This window comes from Labrus mixtus, chromosome 17, assembly GCF_963584025.1.
Source record: "Labrus mixtus chromosome 17, fLabMix1.1, whole genome shotgun sequence".
NCBI classification, from domain to species: Eukaryota; Metazoa; Chordata; class Actinopteri; order Labriformes; family Labridae; genus Labrus; species Labrus mixtus.
In genome coordinates this window covers 792,756-809,741 of record NC_083628.1, presented here as the reverse complement: position 1 = coordinate 809,741, position 16,986 = coordinate 792,756, and the positions used below count along the sequence as shown (strand labels likewise).

General features: G+C 43.9%; 1 protein-coding gene across 1 annotated transcript in view; it reads left to right on the top strand.

Moving 5' to 3' along the window:
• Positions 1 to 16,986, top strand: part of LOC132992597 (seizure 6-like protein) — a 62,067-nt gene that overhangs the window by 34,551 nt on the left and 10,530 nt on the right. Inside the window, exons 2-9 of the mRNA XM_061062023.1 lie at positions 2,360 to 2,803; positions 5,133 to 5,272; positions 8,021 to 8,216; positions 10,536 to 10,721; positions 11,835 to 12,006; positions 12,687 to 12,853; positions 13,377 to 13,571; positions 14,321 to 14,461. Of these exons, the coding sequence (XP_060918006.1) occupies positions 2,360 to 2,803; positions 5,133 to 5,272; positions 8,021 to 8,216; positions 10,536 to 10,721; positions 11,835 to 12,006; positions 12,687 to 12,853; positions 13,377 to 13,571; positions 14,321 to 14,461 (1,641 nt within the window). The remainder of the gene's footprint in view (positions 1 to 2,359; positions 2,804 to 5,132; positions 5,273 to 8,020; positions 8,217 to 10,535; positions 10,722 to 11,834; positions 12,007 to 12,686; positions 12,854 to 13,376; positions 13,572 to 14,320; positions 14,462 to 16,986) is intronic.

Genomic DNA, 16,986 nt, shown 5'->3' with positions numbered 1-16,986 from the left:
GCGGCTGAGGTGGAAGTCGGAGCAGAACGTGCATGAATGAGAACGGCAGTGGTTGTGGGGATGACACAGTCCGATGGTGGTGGCTGGGCGTCAGGTGGTGCATGATGGGTTGTGCATGTCGTTTTGTATTTTTCTTCTTGCATATTTAAAATGTTTTTTGTGCATTCTATGCAAAAGGCTTTAAATCAATAAATTATATATTTTATTTGAAGAACTGATGATTCAACCAGAGAAGAGTATCCTGCTGACCGAAGGTGTCAAAGCGCCTTCAAAGCTGAAATAGCTCCTCCCACACAGCTCAATGTTACCTTCAGACACCCGTCAGAGATTTCTGCGTCCGCCGCAGCACACTGATGGAGAACGGGATTCCCTCTCGATATCAGAGGCTGTTATAATCACAGAAGACTAACACAGTGTGCCTTAGCTTCATCAATGTTTCAGATGTTTGAGAATGGTGTTCAAACGATCAAGGGGAACTTCTCCAAGGATGCATTTTGGCACCAACTGCAGAGCTTTATATTTTTTACCGTGCACAATGATTTAAAGACAGACCCACGCTGTAGGTCTGTATGTTTACCTCACCTTGACGAAGTTTATCTGATGTTTGCATGAAGTTCCAGCACTCTCCTATCGCTATAATAACGGCACAAAAATACATCTTTAAAGTCAAAGTCTGTGACATGGACTGTGTGTTTGTGACCTTGAGTGACCCTTGTGACATCACACATATTGATCTATAGGAAGGCATCTCTCTCTCTCTCTCTCTCTCTCTCTCTCCCTCTTTTTTTTGTGTTCGATCCGTTTTTTGTCGGATCCGCTCGATGTAGAAATTATGTTTGTGTTTGATTAATTCTCCATCGTTGAAGACTTGGATCTATGTCTTCCTGCTGAGTGATTTTGATAACACGTGGAGAAAACATTTCTGCAATCAAAGAATTTCTACCAGGATTACATTTAGTCAAGCGGTGTTTAAAAATGAAGCCGATGCTGAAGTGTTAAAATCCTGCAGTTCCTGGAGTGTCCACTAGAGGCTGGCTGCAGAAGCACAGGAAGTCACATACACACCCATTCTAAAAAGCCTGTTTTTACAGCAGAGATTAACATGTTTACAGCCTGGTTCAAAAAACCAAATAGGTGTGATTAGCTCATGTCTCGATGGACACACACTGTACGGGGGGTGAATGTTTTGATGACTCATCAGTTTTGATTTGATGAAGGGTTGCCTGAATGTTTTTGTGCTGTTTTACGTATGTGGAGAGCCTGAGGCGTATCACCACCTTTGGAAGACAATAAATATTTACTCTATTCTTTACTCTTATTTATTATTTATTTCCCTCATTTCTCAGTCGGTAAATGTTTCTCTCAGACAACAAGTCACACACAACTATTTAGAAAAATGTTTTTATGTCGACATAATTACTGTGATTTTCAGTCAAATTAAATTCGATGAAAATATCAGAAGAGAATTTCCAGAGGACAGCAAGAGCAGGAACGCTCCAGCATATTTTAAAGAGTGTGTGTGTGTGTGTGTGTGTGTGTCAACATCTGCTGCTGTGTGTCTGACTAAATAATTGCACGCTGTGAGAGCTGAAATGAGTTTCTTGATGACCGCACGTCGAGCTTAATGCAGGTACACAACCAGGAATTAAAAAAAAGGATATTTATTTCCCGTCTGGAGATGAAAAATTAGCAGAACAAGAAGGAAAAAGCTCGGGTTTGTTGACGACGTTACAAAGAGGATATTTTCTCTCTCAGACTTATGAGTGACAGGCTGCAGAGCTGCGGCGGCCTGTGCGGTTTAAATGACACTCAAATGTAGATTAAAGTGAAGCTGCACCGCGAGGGCTCCGTCAGTGTGTGTGTGTGTTTCTGCTGCTTGTTGTGCAAGTGGACCGTAAAGTATGCAGGCAAGAAGACAGTGTGTGTGTGTGTGTGTGTGTGTGTGTGTGTGTGTGTGTGTGTGTGTGTGTGTGTGTGTGTGTAAATGCTGCTCTGTGCTGTTTTTGAACTAAGCTGCTGGAGATGGCGTTTTAGCATGCACGGCAGAGCAGTTTGCCTGTCTTTGCATTTCTTCTTCTTTTTTTTTACTTTCTCTCCCCCCCTTCTCTTTGCTCCTGTCATGCTTAACTGCCCTGTCTCTCTGTGACACTGTCTTACATCGTGTGTGTGTGTGTATGTGCACTATCTGTATGTTGTGTGTGTGCTTGAAGAATGGAGGTAAGCTCGACTGGGCTTCAGCTGTGCAGGCTCCAGATAACCCCTCTCCCTGATAAGCCCAGCTGGACGGTGATAGAGCCACCCAAAGTCGAGCTCTCGGGGGCATTTTTCAAAGATTTCTCTCCTCTTTCTCTCCTTCCAGATAAAGAAGTCCCCACTGCCGGCCCCTCTGCCCAATCTCCAGTGGCAACACCGGGGAGCACAAAGGAAAACAGCCCCAAAGCCAAAACCTCCGGTGCATTAGCTGGAGGTTTGCTGCACACAGTGCTCACTCAAAAAGGAAGACTTGTCTCCCAGAAAGGGGACATCCTGCCCTCCTCTCTGCCCCAGAACCTGCTCCCTCTTCTGGGCAGAGGACTCAGTGTCAGCTCCCCGGAGCGTGAAGGCGGGGGATTACTGAGGAGAGTAAAACCCCCAGCATCAGCTGCAGCGTCAGGCCCGGGCAGCGATCCAACAGAGCCTCCGCCTACAGACACACACTCCCCGCCGCCGCACACACAGACACACACGCCGGAGCTGGAGGCCGAGATTACCACTGTGGGCACGATGCCGGATGTGGACACAGAGACAGGAACACCTCCTCCAGGTATGAGTAGTGATCGCAAAGTTTGTAAGCCTTCCTTAAAATAGCAAAGTATGAAAAAATGCACAACTTAAATCTGATTCAAGACAAAAAAAAAGGCAAAGTGAGGCTTTTACACAAACACAGTTTTTCATGTCTGTCATCATTATTACGACGTCAACATGAAGCCTCACGATACTGATGAGTCGAGAGGAAAAAGGAAATATAGGAACTCGATTACAGACATCAATCCATTGCAGAAGCGCCACTCAAACAAACTCTGAGGGTTAAACAAACACACGCTCCTCTGGTAACTTAGCAACACAGTATGTCTTAAAGGTACATACCACAATTACCAACTGACTTCTGATTGGTAGAGGATGTAACATATGTTCGACTAACCAGAAACAGGAAGTTCAGCAGTCTCTCCAAAGACACTAAACTCCACTTACAAAAACAGTAATTTCACTTTTGGTGTCTTTGTTTGTGTTGTTTTTTGAATTCAGTGTTTTAATTAGTAAGTTCAGCTACAACACAATACTGCTGCAAAACAAAAATAACACAAACAAATGACTGACTCAGGCATCGATAGACCACCAACTCGACCGTGTCTGCAGGCTAAAAGTTCTGTTTTTCCTCAATGGAGTCCGGTGGCTTTTAGGAGAGCGATTTTAGCGGCTGTTTTATTTTTTTGGGCTCAAAACATCATCTTGAAGGAAAAGCTCTTCATGTGCTGGGATCATGTCTGTAACGTTGTTAAAGAGGTCATATTCTGCCCTTTTTGGGGTTCATATATTTAATCTATGTATCTACCAAAGTATGTTCACAATAGATAAAGTTATAAAAAAGTGTCTGTTTTCATGTTCTGTCGCTCCATGCACCGGCTCTCTTCTGACTCTCTCTCTAAGGCTCTGAAGTGCCCACGTTCAGAGTCCCCACGTGTGCCAAGTCTGATCTGATTGGTCGGCCTGTCGGCTCTGCTGTAATTGGCCAGTCGCTCAGCACGGTTCTTGGAAATGTCACGCCCCTTTTACCATATTGGGAATGCAGCCACTTTGGCTCCGAGGGGAGCAAAAACATTAGCACCTTAGCACTACTGTGCTACCGCAGGCTACGGCATACTGTGGGCGTGCTACAGAAGTTAACGGGCGTGCAACATGAACTGCAGGGCTTGCCACAACGAGCCAATGGGCTTAGATCAGTGGGGGGCTAGAACCGAGCGTTACATTCAGCTAATGCTGCAGCTAACAGGAGGACGTAGGAGAAGCCACGTTTCCGCAGACTTTGAATTTTTGCACATAGATGTGTCTAAACAAGCACAGGACACTTTGAAAACACACTAAAGAGCATATAAAACCAGAAAAAGAAGAATATGGGACCTTTAAGACACTTGCACAATCTGAGTCTGTCAGTGGCAAAAAAACAAGAAGTTTTAGAGGTCGTACGTTGATCGCGAGGGGAGCGTGCCGATGTTCCCACAGTTCTAAGATTTTATGAAAACAAGGGTTCGGCATCTATAAGCTCTGCTTCAGCCGAAACCCTTTTCCATCAGCCTGTTTTATTTTTTCTTGTAATGATTGTGATTGTGACGATTTCTGCTGCTGCAGATCGAAATAAAATTACTCATTCATTTACTATAAAGTGCTTCTAAAAAGTCTTGTGGGAGGACAGGGCTTAAATTGAACACAAGACCTCATTTTGAAATTTTACTAGAAATGTGGGAACATAGGGTTTAATTTTGAGAAAGGAACATAGCGCCTAATTTTAAGAAAAATCTTAGAAATCTGGGAACATAGGGTTTAATTTTGAGAAAGGAACATAGCGCCTAATTTTAAGAAAAATCTTAGAAATCTGGGAACATAGGGCTGACCCCATCGCGAGCGTTTGAAATCGAGGATGACATCACAGCCTTTACAGCCTGTTTCAAAGCTGCAGGCGTGGACGATCTACTGCAGCGGTTTCATTATTCTTCCATTTGACGGCCGAGATTTAAAAAGAGCAGCATCATGCTTGAATAAATTCCTCATCAGTGCTTTTGTTTGATGATTAAGTTGAGATTTCTTTTTTTTTAAACGTTGTATTACGTCTAGGATCTGAATCGTTCACTCACCGCTGATCAAAGCCTCTGGAGAGGATGTCATTATTTATCTCATGTCACCGTTAACAGCCGGGAGTCCTCGCTGTGCAGCCGTTTTTTTGATCCCTGTAATTTCCGTCATTAATTAAAACACAGCGGGGGATTTCCAATGACTTTTCCAGTCGGTGCTCGCTTTAAAGAGATTACAAGGCAGGGATGAGGAAAACAATTCGGTGGCTGCAGAAATCAACTCCTCCTCTGCTCTCTCCTCTGCAGCTTTGTCGAGCTGCATGGTGAATTTCTCCGACCCAGAGGGGTACATCGACTCGTCTGATGACCCCCCTCTGCCCGACACCACCTACCTGCACTGCACCTACACAGTGACGGTGTACACCGGCTACGGAGTGGAGCTGCAGGTAGAAACATCTGCAGCATGCCAGTACTGAACACACACACACACACACACACACACACACACACACACACACACACACACACACACACACACACAGTGTTTGCAGGGTCTCTGTTTATCATGCTGGACATCATGTTGTTGTTGGAGAGTGCTGCTGTGTGTTTGTGTCTGTTTGTTTTTGTCCGTTAGAGGACCAGTGATCTGATCCCAGGTTAAACTCTGCCCCCTGGTGGCAGCTGCTGGTGCTGCTTCTATAAAAGTCTTCATTGGCATGACTTCACAGCTGTTGAGATTTTAAAAAAAACCACACATATCCCTCTTGCATTTGATGGGGAGGGGGCAGATATGCAGGAAAAGGATCCACCACAGGTCAGACCTGAACCCGGGCTGCCCAACCAAAGGACCAAGCAGAAGTTAGAAAATCTGGTCTTGTCTCATAACTTCATATGACCCTGTTGGAGTTTCTTTGCAGACACTGCTAACAGGTGTTACGGCTTAAAGAGTGACCGTGTTAACTGATGACCTTCAGCTGCATGAAAACAGTAAGAGTCATCGTGAATTCCTCTTTTTTATTTTTTCATTATTTATCAAAATGAACTCAGCAGATGTGTATTAAAGGAAGACATTTCATCAAACAGCCTCAGAGGTATTCGGTTGTTATCAGGGTCACAGATTAAACCGTAACACCTGCAGAGCAATCGAAGCCCCTCTCGTTCGTGCGCTGATTCACAAGTTTTTCAACTTAGTGGTAATCCAACATTTGACAGATATGTTCATCTGCCCAAATGTCGATGAGATATTTGACCTCCTCGCTGCTCCAAGTTAGGGTAACAAGCTAAATAGCGTCCTGGTGGCATCCCACAATGCAATGCGTGATAAGAACGCATGCCATTTGTTTACCTACGGAGAGCAAACGAGCCGTAGGTTTGAAAAGAGCCTCACTGAACTAAACTCTAACCCTCAGATGAAGACAAAGCAGGAGGGTCCTCATTAAAATGTTAAAAACAACTTGGATGGTCCTCGCAAAGGTAGCAAAACAAGCACACTCACACACACACTGTGGATTTAATTGCGGTTCACTGGAAGTGACAGTTTTATTGGCACGGCACACAGATTTCATATATTACCAAAGTCCCTGACAAAATGAGCTCTGCTCCTCTCCAACGTGTTAGAACTCGTAAAGACTCGGTTTGTACTGTTGTTGTGTTTTTTTTCTGGTCTTTTATTCGACATCATGGTGCTAACTGAAATCCCAAAGCCAGGAACTGGAACTGCTCCCACATTTGAAATAAATGAGATTAAGGGAGAAAACAATCTACATATTTTCCTCCACATTCATCCCTTGTTATATCCACACACCTCTACGTGAGCTTTTGTTTCTTCAGTCTAATACGTTAAAAATGTTTAGATGCTAATACTTTTACACTTTAAACAAAGACTCGGGATGTTGTAGCCTCATTTTTTAAAATGTTTTGAAGTTATTGGTTCCGATATTCTTTTGCTTTCTTCCTCTCAGATTAACTTTTTCTTTGTGCTCAACAGATATGTTGTACCACAGTTAAGAAACCGACGCCGTTGTTTGCTCTGGCAACGTCACTTTTGTTGCTAAGTTACGGGAGTTAACGTCCACTTCCCTCGGTTACGACCTCTAGGAGTGTTTTGGAAAACTCTGTGTGCTTAATATTTGCTTTTGAAACCAATGGAGAGGAATCGGGACAGGATTGCTGACCCTGATCGTATAAAATGGAAACCTTTTGTTTGTTTTTTTGTTTGTGGACACGATGGATCGCAGTTTTATATCCTGGGTAAAATGATCGGGAATTCAGTAAATAAATGGATCAAACTGGAAGAAGAATGGACTTATTTTATTCCTTCAAGCTGAGCACGTGTCACACACAGCCTCCACATTCTTCCCTCAAGTGACTTTTTGAGACAATTTGGAGTTTGATGAGATTGGTGACTACAGAGAGGGGAAAAAAATACATATTTTTGCAGAACAACCAGGAAGTTAGCATCGCCATGGGGTCATTCTAAAAACCGCCTATGGGGTTTTTGCATCTGATTTTGGATCATTGCAGAAAATAAGCTCTCTGGCAAACACACGTTTATGATGCGTTCGAGTTTGGTTCAGAAAGATAATCTTCACAAATCAAAATGAACACCGCTTTTATGATGTTTGAAGCGTTAATGCAAGCTAACGTTATGCTACAAGCGAACGACTTCGTGGTCGCAAGGCTTCAACGTCAACCACCACTATGCGTCTGGATGTCTACGACATGCTAACTAGCGGTTTTAGCTAACTAGCGGTTTTGGCTAGCTAGTGACACCGTAGCCTAATAAATTGTTCATTAACCAAACCTTTGCCTTAACCCAAAAGTTTAACCTACAGGAGACCTCGTGTCTAATTGTAACTTCAAATAGAGATAATGGCGTTTAATGTCCCCGACAACCGAACTGTAGTTTCATTTAGCCACTTGTTAGCAACGTTGTTAAGGACACGTAAAAACTTCACAAGTGGGGGTTGTTCAGGAACGTGTTTAATGTTGTACAACAAAACACAAACATCTCGCATGCTTGTGTTAACCACAGATCTTACTTCAGGAATCTAACCACCGACCTGTTAAAAAAAAAACCCTACCCTAACCCAAACGACCATGTGGCGCTAAAATGCTAACTCACTTCCTGGTTTAAGAACTCCTTCCTGTGGCGCCCTGTACCTGGAATAATAAGAGTACTTCTTTCCATTCAGGTAAAGAGTGTGAACCTGTCGGAGGGCGAGCAGCTCTCCATCAGGGGTGCGGATGAACGCGGCGCCCTGCTGGTCCTCGCCAACCACACGCTGCTGGTGGAAGGTCAGGTGATCCGCAGCCCCACCAACACGCTGTCCGTCTACTACCGCTCCGCTCTGGACGGGAACGTGGGCTTCTTCCAGCTGCACTATCAGAGTGAGTCGGCAAAACACACAAACATTGAATATTTACACATGCATAAACACGCCGTGTAAATTCAAAACATGGCGTTCTTCACGGCGGTCCACAGGGGCTGTTTGTTCTCTCTTTACATGCTAATTACATCATCAAAAATCTTCTCATCTAATCACTTAGCACGGTGATTGAATCTGTCGTTTGAATTAGCTGATTAGAGCTCTGATTAATTGGCTCTCATCTCATTAGGGGCCGAGAATACCTGAGTTTGTATAGAGCGTGTGTGTGTGTTTCTGTGTGTTGTTTGTGTGTGTGTGTTTCTGTGTGTTGTTTGTGTGTGTGTGTTTCTGTGTGTTGTTTGTGTGTGTGTGTTTCTGTGTGTTGATTGTGTGTGTGTGTTTCTGTGTGTTGATTGTGTGTGTGTGTTTCTGTGTGTTGTTTGTGTGTGTGTGTTTCTGTGTGTTGATTGTGTGTGTGTGTTTCTGTGTGTTGATTGTGTGTGTGTGTGGGCATGCTTGGTCGTGCCAGCAGTCTGAAATGGATATGATGAGGACTGCAGAGGAGGAAGGCATCAGAGTGTTAAGACCCACCTGTGCCATTTATCAAAGTCATCTAATCCTGTTACGTCAGCTGCAGGTAGCGGCGTCGTGCTGATGGAGATTAAACCGCTTTGCAGACGGAGATACGTTTAAGACGAGGTGTGAAAAACAGCGTTAAGGGAATGAGAAGAAGAACACAGACAACTTAAAAAAGACAAGGTTGAATATCCGTCACAGCTTAAGGAGCTTATAAATATCATAACGATTATTCAATTTACATTCACCTGAGGGGGTTTTGATTTCTCGAGTGGCCGTCAAAAAAAAAAGACTAGAAACAAAGACGTCGACCTCGAGGGTGGATCTCCAGACGTCCAGATCCTTCACAGGAAGTGGGATTCCTGTTTAAAACTGTCTGACAAATGAATAGAGAAGATTCCTGCAGAGATAAACCTTTTTGTTGAGGAATAATCCCTTTAAAAAAACAACTACAACAGAAACAGCTGTTAAATCGCTCTCTTCAAAGCCAGCCGACAAAAACAGTAATTTTACCGTTCAGAACGAGGCAGTCGACAGTCAGCTGCTGTTTCTGTTTGTTTGTTGTTATTTTGTGACTTTGATGTCTTACTGTAAATGTTCAGTCTGGATCACACAGAATATTTACATCAAGTCCCATAAGTGTGAACACAGCGCTCAAAACAACAAACCCAGAGGGAGTTTGACTTCACTCTCTTTTTTAGGAAGTCTTTACTCTACTCTATATTTACCCAGGCTTCCTTTGATTTAGCTCAATTTACACACAGAATGTTGAATATTAATTATTTTATAAACTAACAGGCTGGTGATTAAAGGAGCAGTATGTAACTCAGACCCCTAGTGTTTAAAATGGGTACTGCAGTCCAGATTCTAAACATTGTAGAGAGCTCTCCCCCCCCCCCGATGCTCACACAGGTCACCATGTGGTGGACTCTGAAGCTTCAGTGTTTATCCAGCTCTGCATGGGTCTGTAAACCTTTCTGTGTTCTAACCTCTCTCCATTTTTCAAAAGCATCTCCAATATTGATCCTAGTTTGAGCACGTTTCTGCTCGTGGAGCTTATTAGAAACATGCAGAGGCTTTTTAGGTCGGGTACAATCACTTCTATCTGAACCACTTCTCTTGCCCGCTTCCATCGCTGCAACACCTGTTGACCTGATAACTGCTCTCATATCTGGCAAACTGAGGGGCGTCCAAAACAGCCGTGGGGGGGGGGGTCTTAAAAGCGCCTACCTTCTCTGGTCCAAACAAATCCAGAGCATTCAGGAGCAGAATCTAAAGTTAGAAGGAGGACATACTGGCTGCTGCATTGTTGTCAGAGAAGCCAGCACTTCAACATGTTTCCTTAATGATCAGATAGTAAGATACCTTTATCATCTCACTCTCTACACATCTCACTGACTGGACCTTTATTTCTGATAGTCTCATGTTTGATCTATTATTTAGTAAAATGCCTGCTATGTAAATATCAGAATCAGCATTTTTATAATTTATATATATAAGCCTACATACGATAATGATGCAGTGGGGGTTCATGAAACGGATGCTGATCATGGAAATAATAAATTATTAATGATTACACTGATAGTAGTATTCTCTTTGCAGTGGGTGTTATAGAAGGCAGCATTAGTGCAGAATCTTAAATAATGTAGCTGTAAAACCATTTAATTGGTTAAAGTAATAATAGCAGTAATAGTGACTAAAGCATTCAGTTATTGTATTTGTATCTTAACCGCCTCCTCCCTGCTGTCTCTGTTTTTGTGTTCAGTCTTCAGACTCAGCTGCGCGCTGCCCAAGAGGCCTCACTACGGGGAGGTGTCCGTGCTGGACCTGCTGCCAGGAGGCGTCGCCCGCTTTCACTGTCACATGGGTTACCACCTGCAGGGGGAGACGCTGCTCACCTGCCTCAACGCCTCCCTGCCCGTGTGGAGCGGGAAAGTGCCCACCTGTAGAGGTGAGTGCCACAAAGAAGGTCCAACTAGAGCGCAGGTTTTTAATCAAGGAATCAGAATCAGAATCAGAATCAGAATCAGAATCAGGATCAGAATCAGAATCTGGGTTTATTGCCAAATACATTTACACATACAATGAATTTGACTTGGTGCTAAACAATTAACAGGGAAATAAAGCAGAACTAGCAACAACTTAAATAATATAGAATAAGAAGATATTACAATATATAAAATAGAATTTAAAAATATTAAATATTTAAAAAAAAGGTGCAATGTAGGGAAACTGAGTTCTTCCCCTTGTCTGTTGGATTCAGAGCCTGCAGACTGCGGACCTTCTGCAGCCAAGAAATAAATCAATCAAAATAAAAGCCAAACAAAAAACTGTTTGGAAATGTGAAATGATCTCATCATATCAGCTGACAGTGAACCAACTCGTCGTAACTCAATTACTTTTTGTTTTCTTTAATATTTAATAAAGTTATCTTTAACTTTTATAAGACACCTCAACATGTTTTCTTCTACAATTCTACAATTCACTCTGCAGACTCTTTTCTCCAAAGCGACGTACATCAGAGAGTAAGAACAACACAAGCAAGGATCTAGAAAAAAGGGAACAATGTCAGTAAGAGCAAACGATCAGCTTTGAGTCTGATTGGACACACAGGTGCTGACAGGAAGTGACCAGAGGCAAAGCACAACATTGAGGGCAGTTCTTGAGAGCTCTAATCAGTATAGAAACCATCTTATAAGTCGTCGTTATCAAACAAAAACCATCGTCATTACCATCATCATCATCAATAATATGGAGACCATCATCATTAAGTTAGTAGGTATTCATGAAAGAGCTGGGTCTTTAGCTTTTTCTTAAAGGTGCAGAGGGACTCTGCAGATCACATGGAGTTTGGAAGTTCATTCCACCACCGGGGGGGAAACAAACTTCCAACGAACTTCCTTTCTTGTTAGTTTCCAATATTCAGTGAACTTGTAATCCAAAAAGAAGAAGAGTATTTCCTCTCCTCATAGCGAGTCGGTGTGTCAAAGTGCTGCACGCTGAACGACCTCTTTGTGTCTCTGAATGGAGCGACGTGACCCTCAGTGTCTCCCCCTCTCTGCAGCTCTGTGTGGAGGCACGCTGAAGAACGCCACAGTAGGGCGGGTGCTGTCTCCGTCTCCTCACCACGGGCCCAACGCCACCCAGGACCGCTCCTGTTCCTGGTCTCTGGAGGCCCCCAAGGACCAGAGGCTGCACCTCCACCTGGAGAGGCTCGCTCTGGGACCCACCGACAGGTAGGAGGGGCCTGACTCAGCAGGTTTTAAAGGGTTTTTACAACATTTTCTCAAAGTCAGGGCTGACCAGATTTTTGGCATGCTAAGAAAAATAAGAACAATTCTGCCAAACAATCCATAATAATCATATATTTGCATGCACATCTTGAGATAAAGGGAGTTATCGCTCGATTAGGGTGTTTAATTGGGCTACTGTCTTTGTCCCAGTTTATTTATCACTGAGTGTTGAAATGGAAAAGTTTGCAGTCGCGGGGAAATTTGAGTGAGCTTCCTGGTGGGCGTGTCCTACAGCTTTGCTCCATGCTTCACTCTGATTCGTTGGCAGAACCTGGGAATAGAGTTCCTTCAAGATGCATTTTGTAGTTTGAGGCTAGCAGAGGAGGAGAAAAGTTATATCGGAAATGTTTGTTTAATTGGCCAACCTGAAAAGCGATCCAATCAGTGCTGTGATCTGAACCTTCAGATTTGTGATCTGCTGCACCACTCCTGATTATATTCTCCTTTAATAGATTCTTTGTTTGGTCCAGAGCTGAAACTGACAACACCTTCACAAAGCTTCTAAATTATTATCACAAATATATTCAAAGACAAATCAGGAAAATTCTCCCGTCTGAGAAACTTGAACTGAGACATTTTTATGCATAATCCTGCACATGCACTCACAGAGTGTTTCCCTGCAGGCTGGTGCTGTGGAGCGGGCTGGACGCCGGCTCTGTGGTTCTGTTCGACTCGGGTCGGGGGGGACAGATACCCTTCGAGGGAGTGATCAGCGAGGGTCCGGCTGTGAGGATCCAGTTCATCACCGATCAGCCGAACCACAACATGGGATTCAACATCCGATATGAAGGTTTGAAGACACTCCAGATCTGATCCCACACAAAGATAGAAAACGTGTATTTCAGCTGCACATCTTTCCATGTATTGTCATATTCTATAATTACAGCGTAATCACTGAGACGTAAACAAATAAGAGGCTTTCAGGGCTCTATGTTTCTGCTTACATCGTGTGCTGCCAAGCTGATTCTGGCTGCAAAGCAAAGGAAGTGGGCTGTGTGTCCAACATAATCTGAGCTGAGCTTTCAGAGTTTCTGGCACTGTCGGTTTTAGTGGAGGGATGCAAAGATCCCCTCCAGCATGTTTATCCTCATCAGAGAGGAGAAAATGAGAGCAAAGAATAATTTTAGAGACTAAGAAACAAGATTAAAGGACAATCTGTGATTATAGTTTTTAAGGGAGAAGCGTCTAATCATCTCGGCATCTGTTTGTGGAAATTACAAAAGAGGTGTGAAAAAAAGAGAAAAAAAAACATGCTGCGACTTTAATGAGGCTGTTCTGTTTTTCATTAGTTTTTCTCTCATTTCCTCCTCCAGCGTTCGAGCGCGGCCACTGCTACGAGCCGTACCTCCAGAACGGGAACTTCACAACCACCGACCCGCTGTACGGGGTCGGCGCCGTGGTCACGTTCACCTGCGACGCGGGTCACGCTCTGGAGCAAGGCCCGCCCGTGATCGAGTGCATCAGCGCCAGAGATCCGTACTGGAACGACACAGAGCCGCTGTGCAAAGGTGAGTACACGGCCTGTCGACGTCATACTCCACATGCTAACAGTTGGCTAACTATAGGCTTACCCGCTAGCAGAGTCATGATGCACGTTTTCTAATAACAGCATTTCGTAACAGCACGATAAGTTCCTTCCGACACAGAAACCTTTAGTGGGCACAAAATCCCCCCAAACCCAAACATTTCTGCTGCATACTGTTCCTTTAAAGGCAGGGTTGGTCATTTTCAAAAACTAGCATGATTTTGAAAGTAGCATTCCCTCAGTGCTCCATCTGCACCCTCCCCTCTGTGGACCCTCCCCTCTGTGCACCCTCCCCTCTGTGCACCCTCCCCTCTGTGCACCCTCCCCTCTGTGCTCCCTCATAAGCCACGCCCCCTCACTTACATGCACAAGCGCCGTTCCTCCAGAAGCGGACCTCAGCTCATGCTTTGAGTGTGAGCTAGAGCACGCCAAGAGGTAGAGAGCGAGCAGGGAGACAGGGAGGCGTCTGATTGGTTCATCAGATTGGTACCTCGTGGCAGACATTGGTTGAAGTTTTTACAGGTTTACAAACTGATACAGATGATTTTCTTTGTTCCTTTTTCAGAGAACCTGAGTTATTAATTTCTGTCAGGACCTAAAGACAATTTACACCAGAATCTTAAAAAGTGGAATCTGGAGGAAATGACCAACCCTGAGTTTAAATCCCCTTATTTCTGACCTTTACTCCCTCTTGTTCCTCGTCCTTGGATCCGTCCTCCTGTCTCTCTGCAGCTCAGTGTGGAGGAGACCTGAGCGGCCCCGGAGGAGTGATCCTGTCTCCAAACTGGCCCGAGTGGTACGGAGAGGGAGAGGACTGCAGCTGGAGGATCCACGTCGGGGAGGACAAACGGGTGCTGCTCGATGTGCAACTGTGAGTGAAAAATACACGACACAAACATCCAGATACTTCAGATCCCGGGACTGAATGTTATCATTAAAAATGTATGCATGGAGCTGTGAGTGTCCAGCAACCCCCCCCCCCCCCCATCTACATGAGCCTATTGATATTTCTCTAGTTTTCTCAAACTGAACCATTAAATCCAACAACGTGACAACATGAGAGAGCATGCTGATAAGCTCTCTGTTCTGCCCTCGTCATGACTCTGAACTCTGATGAATCTTTTTTCTCTCCTTCATTCAAGTCTCAGAAACTTTGATTTGAATTCAAAGACAGAGATTGGAGCAAAGTTTTAAAACTTTATGCATCTTACATTTCATCCTGGAGGCCAGAGTGACGAGATGCCGACAGACTAGATAGATAGATAGATAGAGAGATAAATATATAGAGAGAGAGAGATAGATAGATAGATAGATAGATACTTTATTGATCCTGAGGGAAATTCAAAGCATCCAGTAGCAGGTTACAAAGACGTACATGACATGAAACATTTGTTACAAATTAACTACAAAATATATATACATACATATATATTAACCTGAAATAAAGATTTAAAGAATACCCCTAGATGAATCAAACTTAAACTGTGCAATTAAAAATAGATTTATACAATAAATGTACATAACCTGTGCAGGGATAAAAATATATGTGAGATTTAAACAAGAACCTTTAAACAGTTGAGGAAAAAAATCTGTAATTAGACCTGAATATAAAAAATAAAAAAGTGTATGTTTGTATGTGAAAGAGTTTGTTGATACGGGACAATGTGGGACCTGTGACCGCGATGCAGAGAGATACTTTAGATATCGATATAAAGTCCAAAGAACCCTAGTTAATTTTTTTTGCGATCTCTGAGTCTGTAAAAAGGGGGCGGAGCCAAGGTCTGCTGTCCTGTAGGACTATGAGTGATGCTCAGAGTGGTCAGCGTTCAGTTATTCTCACTTTCTCTGTTGGCCAATCGTTATCTGGTTTCTAATGTTTCCATAGATTTCACTTTATGAGCCGGGCGTTTCTGTGAGTCCTCCTCTCCTCCATACATGTTTAAAAAAATCACCTTACACCTTCTCACCCGAGAGTCAACACCTTCCAAAACTTTGTTGTAGCTGCGTCTAGTTTCCTTCATGTTCCACCCCAGTAGCTCAGGTCTTTGTTTTTTTAACAGTAGGTCGTAACCTAGGCAACAAGGAAGGTGAGCCATTGGCCACTCGGCTGTGCTGATTGATTGACTTCTGATTCAGGCCATGGTGATCGCCTTCTCTTTCTTTCTGCACAGCCGTCGGATAAGAAAACAGGTTTTATGTGGCGCTGTGGTCCTTCAGGCGGGCGGCCCGGGTTCGAGTCCAGCCTGTGGCTCCTTTCCACTCTCTCTCTCTCCCTGGTTTCCGGCTCTATCCACACTCCTATCTCTACATTAAAGGCACAAAAAAAGAAAACAGGTTTTAAAAAGGCGACTGTCCTTCACTTTTTGAAAACTAGAGCCAACCAAATCGTCTCAGTTTGCAGGAGGCGGGGCCAGTGATGAAAACGCTGTGCAGTCCTGCACAAAGCGGGGACACCCGGTCACCCCGTCTGGTGGCTCACAGTTTGAACGTTTCCTCCATGCTTGAGTTTAAGAACGAGACGGATTCGAGTGGTGGCCCCTGCAGGAGAGTTCTTAATATGTTTGTTAAATTTAGGAAAATTTTAAATAACGAGCATCAAGTAAAGGATGTGTAGGAGTGTTCAGATTAATACGACTGGAGATGTAAGGAGAGCCAATCCATTTTTAAGTCTTGTAAGTCAGAAAGAGGATTTTGAAATCGGCTCTGGCTCGAGTCGAGAGCCAAATGAAGACCTCTTAATGCTGAGTGGGTAAGCCCATGAAAGGCACATCGCACTGATCACGCCGGCATGTTATGAAAGCAAGAGAGTTTTTTTAGTGGATCAAATGAAGCAGATCTTTAATATGCTCGACAGAAAACAAGTTTGAAAAGTCAGAATAACTCGTTCCAAAGTGACTTTATATCAGAACTTTTACAGGTTTCATTATGAAGGGAGAAAAGCAGAAAACTGTTCTTTATAAGTCATGTGTCAGGATGTTACAGATCCAATGAAAACAGAATGTATACAACAAAGTCTGCAGCTTTTAAAACATTCAGCTTGACACAAAAAAGGTCAATCACATCAAACTATCAGACGGATGGAGCAACACCGGCGTGTGTGTGTGTGTGTGTGTGTGTGTGTGTGTGTGTGTGTGTGTGTGTGTGTGTGTGTGTGTGTGTGTGTGTGTGTGTGTGTGTGTGTGTGTGTGTGTGTGTGTCTGCAGGGCGGTGAAAACACGGCCTCGTTTACAGCCCGTTAAACACTTGGCCTGCAGACGATGCAGCGTTTAGCCTCTGAGGTCATCTCGCCGCCCACGCTGTCTGAGTCATGCTAACGATGCTAACGTGTCCTGAGACGATGATACCAGCCGCTGCTCTCTCTCTCTCTCTCTGTCTCTCTCTCTCTCTCTCTCTCTCTC